The 18,991-nt window shown below is 40.2% G+C and overlaps 1 protein-coding gene across 1 annotated transcript in view; it reads right to left on the bottom strand.

Moving 5' to 3' along the window:
• The window catches only part of RHOJ (ras homolog family member J), a 127,886-nt gene that overhangs the window by 25,285 nt on the left and 83,610 nt on the right, over positions 1-18,991 (bottom strand). Inside the window, exon 2 of the mRNA XM_043986538.1 lies at positions 15,814-15,872. Coding sequence (XP_043842473.1) covers positions 15,814-15,872 — 59 coding nt within the window. The remainder of the gene's footprint in view (positions 1-15,813; positions 15,873-18,991) is intronic.

Genomic DNA, 18,991 nt, shown 5'->3' with positions numbered 1-18,991 from the left:
ATTTATCATCCCTGTCATCCTGTCGGCTACTAGGATTGCACTGAGGATACTTTCAGAAGTGGGAACCTAAAGAAGTTGGACAAAGATCTTCGTAGTTTTTGTTCAAATACAAAAAGCAATTATTTTCTCTACTTGTTTGATAGGCCACAGAACATTAAATAGGAATTGGGACTGGACCTATTGTTTCATGTGTATTGTGAATTTCTGGGTAAAGAAACTCTTCTCCCCAGTTTATGGTCTTGGAGAATTGCTTCAAACACTGAGAAATTAGATGACTTGCCTAGAGGTACACAGACAAATATGTGTTAGAGGCAACACTTGAATTCAGATCTTCCCAGCTACAAGGTCTAGGTGGCACCGCAGTGGATAGAATGCTGGGCCTGGAATCAGGGAGACCTGAGTTCAAATTTGTACTCAGGCACTTATTAATTATGTGATCCTGAAAAAGTTACTTACCCCTTGCCTCAGTTTTCCAATCTGTAAAATGAGGATAATAATAATAGCACCTAACTTCCCAGAATTGTTGATAGGATCAGAATGAGATAAAAATTGTGAAGTGCTAAACACTTACATAGTAAGTACCATATGAATGCTAGCTATTATTATTATTATTATTATTATTATTATTATTATTATTATTATTATTATTATTATTATTATTTTGGTGAGGCAATTGGGGTTAAGTGACTAGCCCAGGGTCAAACTGCCAGTAATTGTTAAGTGTCTGAGGCCAGATTTGAACTCAGGTTCTTCTGAATCCAGGGTCGGTGCTCTATCCATTGTGCCAGCTAGCTGCCCCCTGTGCTAGCTATTATTAACAATAGTATTGTTATTATTGTTACATCATGCTGCCTCTCAAAACATTATATACAAAAGAAATAATAGCAGGATAATGACTTGTCCCAGGACTATTTATATCTGAAGTCCATTAAATAAGAATTTTCTATAACAACAATCATAACAAATGACAATATTATTATTGAGAGACAGGCTCAGAGTCAGAAAGACCTGGGTTAAGTCCCACCCTGACACATACTAGCTGTGCAATCTTGGGCAAGACCCCTTAACCTGTCAATGCTCTAGGTAACTCTCCTTAGACTCTGTAAAGGGAGTTTCCTCATTGGGAGATGAGGATGAAATCAAGTCCCCAAATAACCTTAATGCTTATCGTTAGTTCCATTTCTTAGGTGAAGGGAGGAGACTCAGAAAAATTAAGTAATTTGCTCAGTTTCCCAGTCAAGAAGCTCAGTTCTTCTGATGCTTTCTCATCATGCCGTGTTGTCCAAGATATCACATTGGCTTGAACTACTGGCCCTAGAATATTGCCCTAGGAAAGAAAGAGTAGTACCACAGGATTCAGTGAGCACAGTTGATATTTCTTCAGTTCTATGGGATGGTGGTACTTAGTCTCTGTGTAGGAACCAGACCTCTCTTGTTTAGAATTCTTTGGTTTTTAGCCACTAAAGGGCCAACCATCTCTGCTGTTCCTTGTCTGTTCCACCCCCACCAATCTGCTCCTCTCTCTTCCCTAGCTTGCCATTGTATGTCCCATGACATACTCCAAACAAATCTGCCTGTAAGTACGTCATGGAAAAGTCAACTTAGGAAGCTCTTTCTGTCGCAAAGCCAAAGATTGGTGCTCTGGGAAATTCTGTTAGAGCACTCTCAGGGACTTGGATAGTCCCAAAGGACTGATCTAGTGGCTAGAGGGCTGGACTTGGAGTAAGAAAGACCCATGTCCAGATCACATACTAGTCCTCCTGAATCCAGGGCTGGTGCTTTATCCACTGCGCCACCTAGCTGCCCCCTTGGTATAGCCTTTTAAAGAACAAATACCTCTGGGAAAGGTTACTGTAAGTTGTTATGAATAACATATAGCCAGATTCTGAAAAAAAAGAACATGTAGGTGAGAGGATAGAAATATTCCACCATCACTGATTCAAGATTTAAAGGTATTAACATAATATCTGGCCACCCAAATGCCAAATATACATTTACCTAAAAGACTGTTACAGAGAACTCACACAAGTCAAGTGCTCACACAGAGGTCAGAAGTGGTACTCTGGTACACTCTCAAGGTCTCTCTGAAGAATGTTAGTATTGATTATGGGACATGGAAGACACAGGCACACGACTGCCCAGCATGGTGTACCTGCATCAAAGAAGGCTCTGTGCTCTATGTTTTTTTTTTTTTTTTCGTAAGGCAATTGGGGTTAAGTGACTTGCCCAGGGTCACACAGCTAGTAACTGTTAAGTGTCTGAGGCTGGATTTGAACTCAGGTACTCCTGACTCCAGGGCCGGTGTTTTATCCACTGCGCCACCTAGCTGCCCCGGCTCTGTGCTCTATGAGCAAAGAAGAATTGTCGTAGCTCAAAAGAAATGTGAGATGCACCCATCTAGAGACATCTTCATCCCAAATGTTCGAACAGACTATTTTTGCCCAACCTGTGGTAGAGCTTTCTGAGCTTGTATTGAACTGATCAGCCACATTCAACACACTATACCTTGACTTCAACATCGTGATGTCATTGGTCCTCTTCATTTATGAAGCACTAACAACATCTATACCATTAATGGACTACTTCTCTACCAAAGGCAATATGATGTAATGGAAAAGGCACAGACTGTGGAATCAGAGAGCCTGTGTTCAAATTCTAACTATGATAGATATTAACTGTGTGTTTTCTGGTGTGTTTACCTGGGTCTCAGTTTCCTCATCTGTAAAATGAGAGGTTTGGACTAGATGCATTCTAAGATCTCTTCCAGCTCTGAGTTTGTGATTCTATTTTTTTCTGGATCCGATTTACCATTATTTGTGTCTGTATCTAGGTATTAACATGGTTAACTTTGAAATCTAAATAATCTAAGATTAAGAGGAGGAAATTCTGTGATAATTGATCTAGCGCTAAAGCTTGGTTTATTCATTTATTTTATTTTTTATTTTTTTTATTTTTTAGTGAGGCAATTGGGGTTAAGTGACTTGCCTAGGGTCACACAGCTAGTAAGTGTTAAGTGTCTGAGACCGGATTTGAATTCAGGTACTCCTGACTCCAGGGCCTGTGCTCTATCCACTGTGCCACCTAGGCGCCCCTGGTTTATTCATTTAAAAAAAACCACTTCCACTAATCTCAACCTGACAAAAACCTTATAATCAGATTTAGGGACTACTGATTCCACTCTTGATGATGCTGGTTATTTGGTTTTTAGATGATCTCAGTTTCTTCTTAGAAACTATGTTCAGAGCTTTTAGTTAAGAAGAAGGTAGAGACTATTGGCCTAAATGAGACTTTTGGATTCCTTATTGATGTCACCAATCAACATTTCCCATCCTTGTGATCAGATGATACCTCAAGAGTAAAGGTCTACAATCCTTTATCAGCTGGGTGATTGCGTCATCTGAATCCTCAAAGGGGAGGTGTTTTTAAATTAGTGCACAATCACCAACTGCTATCTACAGGCAAGCCTGCCTAAATGAAGAAGCAAGGGTCTCTGAAGAAAAGAGAGAAGGCTGCATGAGCCAGTCAAGTGACATTATTATCACTATCTTGACCACTACCTCTCCTCACACCTCAGCTCAGGACCCTGGACCCAAGAAGGAGGGAGAAAGAGAGGGAGGAAGTATTTACTACATGCAAAGCACCATGTTAAGTACTAGGGATACAAATAGAAATTCTTTTGTAAGAATTTTATTTTCCAGATCTTCGGTAGCTAAGGCTATTGAAGAGGCTGGGGGAGGGGTGTGTGGTTCAAGCACCTGCAAAAGCAGCTGCCAAATTGATTTTCCACAGGAGGTGCTTTCTGGAATGATAGGCTTCAGGGGCTGAGCTGGAAGCAAGGCTAGTGGTCTGGGAGGTGCTGCCAACTCTTTGGGCTCTTCAGGCTGAGTAATGGTGGAAGCTGGTGTGGGTGGTGGCAGGGAAAGTAGGCCCCTATTGGGTTCAGAGTTCAGGGTCCTGGACTTTCTCTGTAAAGGTCTGAAGGGAGCTGGTGGTCAAGATAGTGTAGAAACTCTCTCCACCAATGCAGATCAACAATTGCATACAATTTATAATTTTAGAGAGTTGTCTAGGGGCTTTGGGAAGTTAAATTACTTGGCTAGGATCATGGCACACATGTCAGAGTTAGGATTTTAGTAGGCATCTATCTGCCTGATTCCTAGGTCAGGCCACTATTCTCTATGCCAAATAGGTTATTAGAGTGATTTCTATACCTTTGAATCATAGGAAGCCTGGTACAATCAAAAGAGACATGGATGAGGAGTCAGGTTGGATTCAGATTCAAATTCCAGCCTTCTGGGACTCAAAGCATGCCCCTAAATCATCTACCTCAGTTTCCTTATCACCTGTGCACAAGAATATTCATACTATCTCCCTCATAGATTTTTTTTGGGGGGGGCATGGGGCAATGAGGGTTAAGTGACTTGCCCAAGGTTACACAACTAGTAAGTATCAAGTGTTTGAGGCTGGATTTGAATTCAGGTCCTCCTGAATCCAGGGCCAGTGCTTTAACCACTGCTCCACCCAGCTGCCCCCCCCTCAGATTATTGTGAGGAAAATAGTTTGTAAATATTAATGAGCTATATAACATGAATATCATAATTAATAAACAATTAACAATAAACATAAGTATTAATATTGTTAAGACTTGATTCACTCAGTCATTCTTTGCCAAAACATTGTAATTTTTGGAACACAAGATAGTGTTTGATGAGAGTAAGCCAGACTATTTGAAAGTGGGAATGTTTCAGAAAATTTTGGGTCATAAACAGTGGTAATAAAGCATTGGAGGTGATCTGGGACTAGGAGAAATCTCTCTTCCACACCTCCTGCCCTAAGGCAGGACTACATCTTAACTATCCTAGAGTCAATCCCATTGTAAACAGTGCCAGAGAATCATCCCGTACCCTCCTTTATCAATCCACTAAACATTTTAATAGCCCCTTGCTGCTAGGCTCAAGCCCACCTGCTGTAATTGTGCTCATTTCTCTTATTCTGTCTTCATCTGATTCATGACCTTCCATGAGGTTCTCCTTTGAACCACGTCTGACTTCTTGGCTTTTCTCTGCAGCTGTGGAGCTCAGAGACTGATTCTGGAAGTTTGGAAGTTGGTGGTGGTAGACAATAAGGCAAAATTTCCCCAGACTCTGTTATTCTTTTTTTTTTTTTTTTTGAAACCTATATTCAGCTACTTGCTTTTGGTGCCAGAGGCTTAGACAAGGCAGCTGACAGAGAGATTTGATCATACTTAAAGAATAGAACTTTCTTTGATTTAGGGTTTAAAGTTATTCTTACAACAATAGTTTGTGTGAAAGCAGTCCTATATAAAAAAACTATAAGTTTTTGGGGACTTTATGTATGGTGAATTGTTGTCTAGGGTCATTATAGTTCCATCGATATGGCCCTTTATTGATTATTTATCCTTAAATCAGGGTTTTGTTTTGTTAATAAACATTTTTATTTAAAGTTTTGAGTTCCAAATTCTATCCCTTTCCCCCTCCTCCCTGCTCCCTTTCCCTGAGGTGGTGAGGTGGCAATCAGATATAGGTTATACATGTATGATTATGTAAAACATTACCATGTTTGTGGAACTGTAAGGAAAACTGAGCGCTGCAGAAATGATACTTTTGAACTGTGGTACTGGAAAAGACTTGTGAGAGTCCCTTGGAGAGGAAGGTGATCAAATCTGTTAGTACTTAAAAGAAATTAACTTGGGCTGTTCATTGGAAGGTCAAATACTGAAGACGAAGAGAAAATGGGACTCATTGGAAAAGACTTTGATGTTGAGAAAGATTGAAGGCAAAAGGAAAAGGGGATGGCAGAGGATGATATGGATAGATAGTGTCATGGAAATAATGAATGTGAACTTAGACAGACTTTGAGAGAGAGTAGAGGATAGAAAGGTCTGGCATGCTATGGTCCATGGGATCATGAAGAGTTGGACATGACTAACCACTGAACAACAACAACCTTGGAGGGAGGTCATCTTATCTAGGAAGCCCCTCCAAAGAATCATGTGCCTTCTATAATATAAGAAGCTACAGAGCTCCAGGAACAGAAGAAATAGAACAGCATGGTGTTCTTGCGTCAAATTGGGAAATGCCACAACAGGAGTAGAGTAGGAGTAGAGCGAGCAGGAGGGGCAGAGAAGAGGGAGACAGAGAGAGAGAGAGACAGAGAGAGACAGAGAGACACAGAGAGAGAAACAGAGAGAGACAGAGAGAGACAGAGAGACAAATAGAGAGAAACAGAGAGAGACAGAGACAGAGACAGAGAAAGACAGAGAGACAGGACAGAGAGACAGAGAGACACAGAGAGAGGAGCCAAATTTCCTGCGTCATTCTCCCAGGACAATGGTAGCCAGGATCAAGGAGAGGGCCTTGTGTGTGTGGCAAGGGAAAGGGCCACAAGGTCGAAGAACAAAAGTATATCTCATCCTTGATGTGTACTATGAATTCTATTGACTGTGTTATGTTATCTATGTGTGGTCCCCATGGTAATCTTCTCATTCTGTGGGACCATATAGGTTTTCTTTCAGGTGAGGCTCAGTGGAGGGGTAGGTTTTTTTTTGACTCTCTGATGATACCAAGTTCTTTCCCTTTGTGAGGGATACCTGTCTAGGAGATGTCTGGAGAACCACATGAGTTAAGTCTCCAATTTTAATCCAATTCATGTAAATTTAGAACTTCAATTCCATCTCATTTGATTCTCCCAATAACTATGTGAGATGAGTAGGCCAAGTTTTATTTCCCTCGTTTTACAAATGAGAAAACAGATAGTAAGAGAGGCTGAATAACTTACCACAAGTCACACCTAAGGCCAATGGTAGAATAGGAATGACAGAATCCCAGAACTGGAAAAGTAATATAATTTTATATAGTACTTTTAAGGTTCACTGAGTTCTTTACAAATATCATCTCATTTTATCCTCCCAACAACACTGGGAAATAGGTGTTATTATTACCTCCCATTTTATAGATGAAGAACCTGAGGCACACAATAATTAAAACGCCAGAGTCACACAGCTAATGTGAGATAGTGTGAGGCCAGTGTGAGGCAGTTGGTAGCATAGTATAGATGCTGGGCCTGGAGTCAAGAAGATCTGAGTTCAAATCCAGCCTCAGACATGTACCAGCTGTGTGACCCTGGGCAAGTCACTTAATCTCTGTTTGCCTCAGTTTCCTGAAATGTAAAGTGAGGATAATAATAGCACTTACCTCACAGGGTTATTGGGAGGAGCAAATTAGATGATACCTTTAACAAGAACTTAGCACAATTTCTAGCATATTTCCTGGCTCATTTCCTTCCCCTCTCCACTTCTGCCCTCTTTTCATTTTCCTAATGTCTGAGGCTGGATTTGAACTCCAGTCTTCTTGGCTCCATGTCTAGTGCTCTATCTACTGTTTGACCTATTTGACTCTGGAAGGGACCTTGGAGTACACCTGAATAGGAACACTTTCTACAAGCATAGCATGCTTTCTTTTTTTTTTTTTTAACACTATCTTATGGCTTCCACTCCCTTATTAGGAATGACACACACATACACACACACACACAGAGACAGAGACAGAGAAACACAGAGAGAAAGAGAGACAGAGAGATAGAAACAGAGACAGAGAGTCAGAGATGGAGAGACAGAAAGAAAGAGAGATAGGATTGACAGAGATTGATACACATAGAGGCAGAGACAAAGACACAGAGATGGACAGAGGAAAATATGATGAAGCTCTCCAAGAATTTTTTTTTCGGGGCAATTGGGGTTAAGTGACTTGCCCAGGGTCACACAGCTAGTAAGTGTTAAGTGTCTGAGGTCGGATTTGAACTCAGGTCCTCCTGAATCCAGGGACGGTGCTCTATCCACTGCACCACCTAGCTGCCCCCTCTCCAAGAATTTTTAAACTAATTAGAAAGTTTTAAAAATTAAGTAAATCCCTGGGGGAAGCATACAGAAAATAACCATGCTGAGAAATATGATGAAAAGTGATAGAAGACATAAAGGAAAGAGGAAGATGGGAGCCTAGCAATGGGCAGTTTTAAGGATAAAGCAATTTAGAAGGGTTGGGGACACAAGATGAAGAATAAGGCATTCCAAATTGATTGTGGCTATAATTATGCCTTATTGTATTATGACTTTTGAACTAGTCTTTAATAGAACATTCTTAAAACTGTCTAAGAAATACATTCTTCAGGTTGGATTTTATCCTGTGTACAGCTTTTTTATACACAATTCCTTTTAGGTTATCTCTTCCATTAGATTTGAGAATAGGGACTATCTTTGCCTTTCTTTGTATTTCCGGCACTTAACACAGTGCTTGCCATACAGTTGATCCTTAATAAATGCTTATTGACTGGCTGACTGAATATGAGGTTCTTTTTTTGGGGGGGGGCGACTAGATCTATGATGGTGATGAAACTCTATCAATACTGATTAGGTCTGCTGGTTGTAATCTTATAGAGCATTCTTGTTGTTGAGTCGTTTTCAGTCATGTCTGACTTTGTTACACCTTTTGGGTTCTCGGCAAAGACATTGGAGTGCTTTACCATTTCCTTCTATAGCTCATTATACAGATGAGGAAACTAAGGCAAATAGGGTTAAGTGACTTGTCCAGGGTCAATCAACTACTAAGTGTCTGAGGCCAGATTTGAACTCAGGAAGAAGAGTCTTCTGATTCCCAGCCCAGACACTTCTATCTACTATGATACCTAGCTACCCATTTACACCTTGGAAATCAGAAAAGACTACAAATTCATTGCTTTGTTGATTGTTTAGATTTAAGAAAGTGATGGAGAAAAGATGAATTATACAGTTTAAACTTAAAACTATGTCCTGCAAAGCTGGTTGTTAACTATTTACTAACATAATCCTTAATGAACTCCTCCCTCTGGGCACCACAAAAGGAATTATTGCTCAGTTTAAATTTCTTAATAACTTCTCTTCTGAGTTTGAGTTGGTGTTCTTCCATTCAAAGAATCAAAGAGCTCCCATTTTAAAAAAGTAACCAAATACTGTGATGTGACATAGGCTTAGAATGAAATGGGCTTGGAATCAATTAGAGGGGGCTTTCCCTGTAAGAGACAGACTGATTAATGATCAAATAGCAGGACAGACATGCTGAGGAAGTAAGGGGAGATAAATGTTGGTTTGGGCGTGTTTACAAATCTGGCTGGACCAGGAGACAGAGATAACCCCAAAGGTCAGGACCATAATTAAAAAAAAAATCCCCCTTGACTCTCAGGAATATGAGAAGCATCCAAGCTTTCCCTACCCCATCCCAAAAGGGAACTTTCCAGTTTTCAAGTGGTGCCTCCCATTCATCCTTTATAAGAAGCCTTGCTCTTCCTGCTGTCTTTGAGGAAATGCTTTTGAACTCTTCTTCTTCCTCCCTGAGAGGTTAGGTCTCTGACCTTCCTCTCAGTTACCTTTCCTAGCACCAAATAAAAGACTATTTTAATTCTAAATGGATTGTGTCCGAGAGTGTAAATTTTTTCTTTTTTTTCCTGGGGCAATGAGGATTAAGTGACTTGTCCAGGGTCACACTGCTGGTAAGTGTCAAGTGTCGAAGTCTGGATTTTAACTCTGGTCCTCCTGAAACCAGGGCTGGTGCTTTATCCACTGAGCCACCTAGCTGCCCCTCAAGTGTAATTCTTTATCGAAGAATACCTAAGAACCACCACCTTTCACTCATAACATACTGTACTATTTTCTGTTACGTATATGAACCTTGGGACCAAGGGGGAAGCCTCACTATTGTCCCCTTCGTTTTTAAGGGCAGGGCTTCTTCAACTTTTTCTTCATGACCCTTTTTTGCCCAAGAAGTTTTTATACAACCCCGAATATATAGGTATATAAAATAGGTATACAAATCAAACATTAACTGCCAAATTTTCCATGACCTCCACATTCAGTTATGCAACCCCATGGGTCACAACCCACAGTTTAAGAAGCTTTGCTTTAGGGCACTTATACACTCCATTTCTATGCCATTTCTGTTGACTAGGGGAATCCCCTTGTCTTTTTCTTCCTTGTTCTCTCTCCTCCACCATCCTCTTCCATGGGAGTCACTCACTGCTGTGGAGGTTGGTGCCTTGGAAAGACAGTGAACTTATAACCAGAACTAGGTTGGGTGCCTTATTAGCTGTGCAATTTTAGATAAGCCACTTCTGTCTTTGGGCCTCAGGTTCTTCATCTATAAAATGAGGTACTTAGAGTAGATGAGCTCCAAGGTCCTTTCTCACTCCAAAGGTCCTATGTATCTGTGACCATTGTTCTTTGGATTTGTGCATTTCATTCAATTTCCCACCCCTTTAGCCATTCATGATGCCCTTTGATATGGCTCTCTACACAGAATGGATGCAGATGCTTTAATTGATGTCTCCTTCTTCTTCTCCAAAGGGACTTAAAAGTGTAAGCGGAAAAAGGTACAATTCCAGCTAATTGTGAAAAAAGACTGAGATGAGTCTATGAGACTGCAAATAACAATTACCAGGAAACTCCCGGTGGGTGAGAAGCATGGCTAAGCACTTACTCCAAAGGACTCAAGACATATGAATCTGGACAGACTAAATAGCCTGCTGATTCTGACCTAAATAAGTGACCCAGGACATATGGTTAAAAAAAAATCTAAGCTAGAAATTGGGCCAGAGCCATAAACTGCTTTAAGTGAATTAAATTCCTTTCCTCCTTTCCTCCACTTCCTCCCTGGTGCCTCCCTCCCCATCCTCCTTCAATACACAGCTTTAACCAAACCATCAAGGAAAGAAGTGTTTCTTTAAAGGGAGTCTGAGGCAGAATTTAAAAAGTAGTCTAGGAGTTATCTGTCCTCTGGTTTAGTTTCTCAAGGAGAAGGTTCCTTGATGTGCCCCAGAGAATTTCTGGGGTGCTCTGCACCCCACGACAATACAATATGAAAAACAAGGAGGCATTTTTGAACCTGTCAAGTTAGGTGCTAATATTTATATGCATATATGTGTGTATAAATAAAATTAATATAACATAACATAATATAGCAATAATATTTATATAATATAATAAATTACATATATTGGGGGGCAATTGAGGTTAAGTGACTTGCTTAAGGCCACATAGCTAGTCTGAGGTTGGATTTGAACTCAGGTCCTTCTGACTCCAGGGGCAGCACTCTATTCACTGTGCCACCCAGGGGCCTGAGAACAACTGTTTCTGGTTCACTGCATTCCTTAGGATCAAGAACTGGAAGGAATCTTGACAATCATTTAGTTCAATTCCATTATTGCCTCTTGTAAACTTCCCCTTCCCCTACTATTTTATAGATCTAGAACTAGAAACCCAGAGAAATGAAATGACTTGATTTTATTCTAATTATACCACATTGCCTTTACTTTGTCCCATGTTTAGGAAGGGATAGACATCAAAGCTTTTCTGGGAAAACTAGCATTAATGGCTTACTAGTTTGTCAGCATGGAGAAACAATCTAGGATGAAGGTAAGAACATTCTTAGAGAATTTGGACTCAACCTGGTATTATTCAAGGGCTGACTTTTGGTTGACATCTTATCCAGGATCTTGGCTTCACCTTAAGTTCACCTCGTTTTGCTTCTTTTTGAGTCATGGTCTAGCTACTTAGCACCTCCATGAGGTTTAGACTGTGAGCTTCTTACAAATAGGTATTGTTTCATTCATTGTATTTATATCATCAGTGATTATTACAGTGCCTGGGACATTGCAAATGCTTCTTTTTGTGTGTGTGTGAGACAATTGGGGTTAAGTGACTTGCCCAGGGTCACATAGCTAGTGTCAAGTGTCTGAGGCTGGATTTGAACTCAGGTCCTCCTGACTCCAGGGCTGGTGCTCTATCCACTGTGGCACCTAGATGCCCCAACATGGTAGGCACTTAACATTGGCCTGACTTCCTCTTCCCACCATCAGTCAAGAAGCATTTGTTGGGGGCATCTAGGTGCCACAGTGGATAGAATCATCTAAGAAAAAGTATATATCTTATACATATACATGTATATAGACATATAGACACACACATATATGTATCTGTATATACACATATAGAGATACATATATAGAGATGCATGCCATACACACACACACACACACACACATATATATACATATACATACACTCACATATCATATACACACATATAAAATAAATTTGAGAGACTCAACAAACACTAGCATTATAGGGGGTTGAGAAAAGTTTCTTGTAGAAAATGAGATTTTAGATGAAACTTAAAGCCAGAGGAGCTGGGAGGAAGAGATGAAGAGAGAAATTCCAGGCTTGGTGGGCAGTCAGTGAAAATGCCTAGAGTTGGGAGATGGGGTGTCATGTTAGGAAAAGGAAGGAAATACAAATACTGGATTCCTGCAAAGCAAGGAATCCAGTGTCACTGAATCAAAGAGTACATAGAGGGGGTATAAGGTATAAGAAGGAGTAGAGAGGTAGGGGTAGCAGGTTATAAAGGGCTTTGGAAAGCCAGAGAATTCTATATTTGATCCTGGAGGTGATAGAGAGCCACAGGAGTTTATTGAATAGAGGAAGTATCTTAGACCTCTACTCTAGGAAGATCTATGTGATAGCTGAATGGAGGATGGACCAGGGTGGGGAGAAACTTGAGGCAGGAAGACCAACCAGCGGGTTATGGCAATAGTTTAGGCATAAATGGGGTCCTGCATAAAGGTAATGACAGTGTCAGAGGAGAAAAGGAGGTATACATGAGAGAGACGTTATGAAAAAAAAATCTACAGCAGTTGGCAACAGACTGGATATGGATATGGAGCAGGGAAGAGTGAGGAGTCAAGAATGACATGTAGGTTTCTAGTTTGGGTGACTGGGATGATTGGGGTACCCTCCTACAGGGAGAAGGCAGCTGTTGTGGGGCATGGAGAGCAGACAGTGAGTTTGATTTTGGACATGTCAAGTTTATGATGTCTTCAGACCACCCAGGTCAATATATCCAAAAGGCAGTTGGAGATGGGAGACTGGATGTCAGTAGGGAGATTGGGCCCAGATAAGTAGAACTGAGAATGATAGAGATGAGAAGAGATGATAGTTGGATCCATGGAACTGATGAGATCATCAAGTGAAATAGCATAGGGGTAAAGAGAAGACAGCCTTGGTCAGGTTACTCACTGTTAGTGAGCATGACCTGGATAAAGATCCAGCAAAGGAATCTGAGGAGTAGATTGACAAATAGGAGCAGAACTAGGAGAGAGCAGTGTTATGAAAACAGGGAAGAGACAATATCAAGAACATGGTGATTAGTAGTGTCAAAGACTGAAGAGTGGCCAAGAAGAATGAATACTGAGAAAAGGCCATCAGATTTTGTGATTAAGAAATAACTTAACTCTGGAAAGAGTAGTTTCAGCTGAAGGATGAATTCAGAAGCCATCATTAGTTAAAAAGATAGAATGAGTTAAAAGTTAAGAAGAGGGGTAGCTAGGTGACGCAGTGGATAGAGCACCAGCCCCGGAGTCAAGAGGACCTGAGTTCAAATCCGGCCTCAGACACTTAACACTTACTAGCTGTGTGACCCTGGGCAAGTCACTTAACCCCAATTGCCTCACTAAAAAAAAAAAAAGTTAAGAAGAAAATAAATGGAAAGGAAGTGGAAGCCCTAATTATAGACAACCTTCTCAAGGAGTTTGGCCACAAAAGGAGAAGAGTTATAGGATTGTGAGGATGGATGGATCAGGTGAGGGTTTTTTGAGGACAGAGGAGACATGGGTATGTTGGTAGGCACTAGGAAAGCAGCTAGTAGATAGGGAGAGATTGAAGATTGGTGAGAGTGGGGAATGATGGGGCTATCTGCTAGAGAAGAGCGGATGAAGTGGGATTATTTATGCATGTGGAGGGTTTGCCTTGGCAAGGGAAAGAGCCACCTCTTCATATGAGACAAAGGTTAATTAGAAGATAGTGGCAGTAGACATCTGGGTGATATGAAATGAGGAGGAGGGACAAAGGAAGAGAATCCAAACCAATTGAGTTCACTCACTGTTCTTAGTACTGGAAAAAAAGTTTTGATAGCAGAAGACTATTAGCAAATAACCTTCAAGTATTATCTTTGGATTTCAGGTATTCATGCTATTCCTGTCTATCAGTTGAAGAAAAATGTTCATTTATGCATTAACACATGGGATGATTCAGAGTGATTTATCAGATTATGAGATAGTATTAGTATTTTTTTTTGGTGGGGCAATGAGGGTTAAGTGACTTGTCCAGGGTCACACAGCTAGTAAGTGTCAAGTGTCTGAGGTCGGATTTGAACTCAGGTCCTCCTGAATCCAGGGCCAGTGCTTTATCCACTGTGCCACCTAGCTGCTCCACTTATTTCTTTTTAATAAAAGGATAGTCTCACATGAGGAGAATATTCTCAGAGGCTATGATGGTATAGTGAAATTAACAGTGGTTTAGACTTTGCCTTCAAAGAATTGATTTGAATTCCAGATTTCTTGTCTATTTTTTGGATTTGGGTAAGTCATTTATATGTCTGTGCCTCAGTTTCCTCATCTATAAAATGGAGATAATAATATTTATAACACATGTCATGGAGTTGCTTTTTATGTTTGCCAGGGGGATTGATTCCCTCAGTGAATATACCAGACCATGGAAGGGGGGTTGTCACTCAAGGGAAATGGGGTGATGGTCCATGGGCACCGTTTCCTCATCACTTTCTGAAAGTACTTTTATCATTTCCTCCCATCTCCAGGTAATGGGGGGGCTGTCAGCCAAAATATTCCCCCTCCCTTTCCAATCTTATCTCTCCTTTCTTTTCCTCTAATGGTCTTCCTTGATGGGGGAGGGGGGGATGAAGTGGATTATTGCTCTCATCTACCCGTCACCCCCACCTTGCTTTTATTTGTATATAACATGAGCTGCAAATATTCTTCCTCACCCAAATTTCTTGTCCCCATTCTCAATGTACTGGCCTTGGAAACATCATATGTTAATAAAGACAAAATTTAACAAGCAAAAAAAATTGCTATAAACTTCAAATATACTTTGTGAGCATGAGTTATCATTGTCCAATCCAACAAATATTTGTTAATTGTGTACAATTTGCAAAATACTAAAATAGGTGCTAGGGATATAAAGGCAAAATGCAAATCAGTCCCTGACTGGAAGGAGTTTATACTATACTAATAGAATACAACATGTAAACAGAGAAGTATAGATGAGATAAAATGAGGAGATGGGAAAGGGCACTAACAATTAAGGGAATCAGGAAATAGAAATAATACTAATCATAACAATAAAAATAATAATCATAGCTGGTATTTTTTATAGTGCTTTAAGGTTTGCAAAGCTCTTTAGAAACTAATATTTCATTTATCCTCACAACCCCCCTTCAAAATAAATGCCATTATTATCCCCGTTTTAGAGATGAGAAAACTGAAGCAAAGAGGGGTTTAGTGACTTATCCAGGGACATATGTGATTGGGTTGGAACTCAGGTCTTCCTAGCTATGGGTCCAGTGGTTTACCTACTGTGCTGCTTAGCTGCCTTATACGAAATGTTTCCCATAGAAGATGAGACATAAAATGAACTTTAGAGGGAGTTAGGGATTCCAAGATGTCATGGCTGAGGTGGGAGTGCATTTCAGGCATGGGGGATAGTCATTGCATTGGCACTGAAATAAGAATTGCAATGCCTAGTTTGGGAACAGCAAAGAAGTCAATATATGAGTGATAAACCAAAAAAAACCTAAAAGGTACTATCTACTCTCTTTTTATCTTCCTTGGAAAGGGCTGTCTGTGACTAGTAATGACAGAATACAACCTCTCCCCCACTAAAAAACCCTATAAAGAATCAAAATAATTAAAATATACCTGTCCTGCTGTGTCATACAGTCCAAGCAAGTGCTGCTTGCCTCCCACCGTCACAGTAACTAAGGAAAAAGAGAAGAAAGAATTTGTAAAATCAAGGCATCATTCAGCAGACAATGTTTTTTCCATGCCAACATTTTTCAGGGCAGGCAGGATAAGCAGACACTTTACCCATGTATATTTTAAACCAAGCTGACAGCAGCAGTCTCAAATGGAAGGCATCCTTGAGCTACAAGTGAGAGCAGATGGTCCTAGGAAAGTCCAAACTTCTAAACGGAGGGAAATGAATCTTGGTGCTGCTAACTGTCTAGGGATGTTCAGTAGGTCACTGACTGACTGATCCTCGTTAGTCACTAGAAATACCAGACCTCCTGCAGGGAAAACTTTTGGATTATGTAGGATCTTGAAAGCTTTTTATTGATGACTTTTTTCTTTTTGTTTTGTTTTGTTTCATTGGGCTAGTTCAAGAAAACAACAAACAGCTCCAATAATTCCTGTTTTTGATTTGGAGCTGGGTACCTCTCAGCATGCTATCAGAGGGATAACCTTGATCATCTCTCCACGTGTTTCATCTTTTTGCAGGGAGACTACCTCTTGTAGAATATGGAGTTGTATAAGCAACATTCATCGCTATTACAAGTCTTTCTTCTTATTTTTTTTTTGTGAGGCTTTGAAATGATAATAGGGCCTTGAGAAAAAAAAGCCTATCTGTATATCTTCCAGCATATAAAGAAAAGGATGTAATTAATGGAAAGGGCTTATTCCCCTCTTATTAAATTAAACCCACTGTATCAAGCACAGTCAATCAACTTCTGTCACCTTTAGCTCAAGGTGGGAGAGGACCATTGTCAGGACCCCTAGCTCTGTTTTGTGCAGTATCAGCTTACCATATTTAAAGGGGAGTGTGGTGTATCTAGTGACATGGAGATAGGTTGATTTACTCAGCAGGGGCATCATCTTGCAAAGCAATTTTGTGCTTGGAAGTGCCTGGAGAGGGACTACAGAAAAACCAGGCAAACTATACATGCTTAGAAATAGAATAAATTCCCTGGTTGAAATTTAATCCAGCAAATAAAATGCTTGATTCCATTGTTAAATAGAACAAGTGAATAGTGACTAATTTGAAAAAGGATATTGAAGGGGGACAAAATGGGGTTATTGGACCAAAAGATTAAAGGCCAAGGAGACAGTATAGGACAGTAGAAGATTCTTGTTCTGGCTCTCACTGTGACTTTGGACTTTACTTTTCTCTGTTTCTTTTCTTTGTTTCTTCTCTCTCTCTCTCTCTCTCTCTCTCTCTCTCTCTCTCTCTCTCTTTCTTTCCCTCCCTCCCCTTCCTTCCTTCCTATCTTTACTTTTCCCCCCTTTCCTTCACTTTTCTCGGCCTAGCCCAATTTCCTAAATGTAGATCACAGGATCTAGGATCAGAAAGGACCTTTGAAATCTAGTTTGCCCATTTTACAGACCAGGAAACCAAGGCATGAGAGGTTGTGGTTTGCCTCAGGTCACTAGAATTCAGGTCTTTTGGGAAGCTTTCTACTACATCTCTTCTGTCTACCAGACCAGTTAACTCTAAGATTCTGTTATATTCTGTTAATTTAATAAGTAATGAATGCAGACTAAACACACACACACACACACACACACACACCCCAGATTGGTTTTCTGTACAGCTAAGGCAGGTGACTTCAGAATGATAAATATAATAACTCTCCTCAGGGCTGACCTTCTGACATCTGTTGGCTACATTTTCAAGTCTGGTGATCATGATCATGGGGATTTAATGTGGACTTTGATGTTCTTTGTATTTTTGGTTCAGAGTAAAATATAGAAACATACTTTTAATGGTTTCATTTAAAAAGAAAATAAGACTTTGTTTAAAAGAGATGCCACTCTGCATTGGGAACTATGATGTTAATGTAAAGGGATCAACCAGCCTTGGGATTGATAACATAACCTCTGCTAGTTTTAATGTGTTTGAAGGAGTGACTAACCCAGCTCAGTCCTTACCTGAAGTGCAAAGCTGACAAAGAGAAGGGGTCTCTACCCATTCCTCTGCCAAGGCCTATTAGTAATGGAGGTTAATAAGAGAGCAAAAGACTTTCTTTCTTCCTTTCATTTCATTCCCCCAGTTGTTAACTAAAAATATCTAACAGTTATGTTGTACTTATTATGTGTCACATACTGTGCTAAGAATTTTACAATTATTATCTCATTTGATCCTCCTGACAACCTTAGAAAGTAGGTTCTACTTTATCATCTCCTTTTACAAATAAGGAAACCGAGGCAAAGAGAAGTTAAGTGATTTGCCCGGGGTCACACAGTGACTAAATGTCTAGGGCCATATTTGAATTCAGGTCTTCCTGATCCTGGACTCAGCATTATCCATTGTGTTACCTACAACTATTTCTGAAGTATGGCGAAATTATACCCTTTTAATGTCCTAGTCAGTGTCAATCTGAAGAATACGGATAAAGGAAATGAATATAGAAGTACTTTCTAAGTGTTGGTTGAATTGAATCAAAGCCAGAGAATATTAATATGAAAACTCCTGATTTAAGTGAGTCCTGAGGCAGACTAGGAAAGGGACAGTTGTTTTTAAATCAATTTAAAGTTTCTTGAAAGTGCACTCTAGAGAGAATCTATCCAGCTTTGGGAGTTACCTTGCTAGCTCACTGCTTGGCATTGGAGATTCTATTAGAAAACCAGTTACTCTAATAGCAACTATTTGTTTAACACTATAAAGTTCACAATTCAATTCAATAAGCTTCATTAAGTGCCTCCTTAAACGTAAGGCACGGTTCAAATGTTGGGGATAAAACAACAAAAGTGAAGTAAATAAATAGTCCTTTATCCTTGTTGGGGAATTTCTCTGTCTGGGTTCCTTGGAGAGCCCAAGGAGAATCTCATCTTCCAGCAGTTTCTCAAGAGTGGAGGTCAAATGAAGTAAGAATGTTAGGAAGAGAAATTGACTAGCATGCTAAGGAAGATTGCTTAATGGTAGCTGTTTGAGCTTCCAAGAGTACAGATTTGGCTTACCTGGGGGGGGGGATAAAGAAAAGGGAAGAGTAAAGGATGATGCTGAGGTTAAGAACCAGTGTGATTGGGGGCAGCTAGGTGGCACAGTGGATAGAGCACCGGCCCTGGAGTCAGGAGTACCTGAGTTCAAATCCAGCCTCAG

This window comes from Dromiciops gliroides, chromosome 2 (assembly GCF_019393635.1).
Source record: "Dromiciops gliroides isolate mDroGli1 chromosome 2, mDroGli1.pri, whole genome shotgun sequence".
Classification (NCBI taxonomy): domain Eukaryota; kingdom Metazoa; phylum Chordata; class Mammalia; order Microbiotheria; family Microbiotheriidae; genus Dromiciops; species Dromiciops gliroides.
The sequence above is the reverse complement of the archived record's forward strand: the minus strand, read 5'-3'. Positions and strand labels throughout refer to the sequence as shown.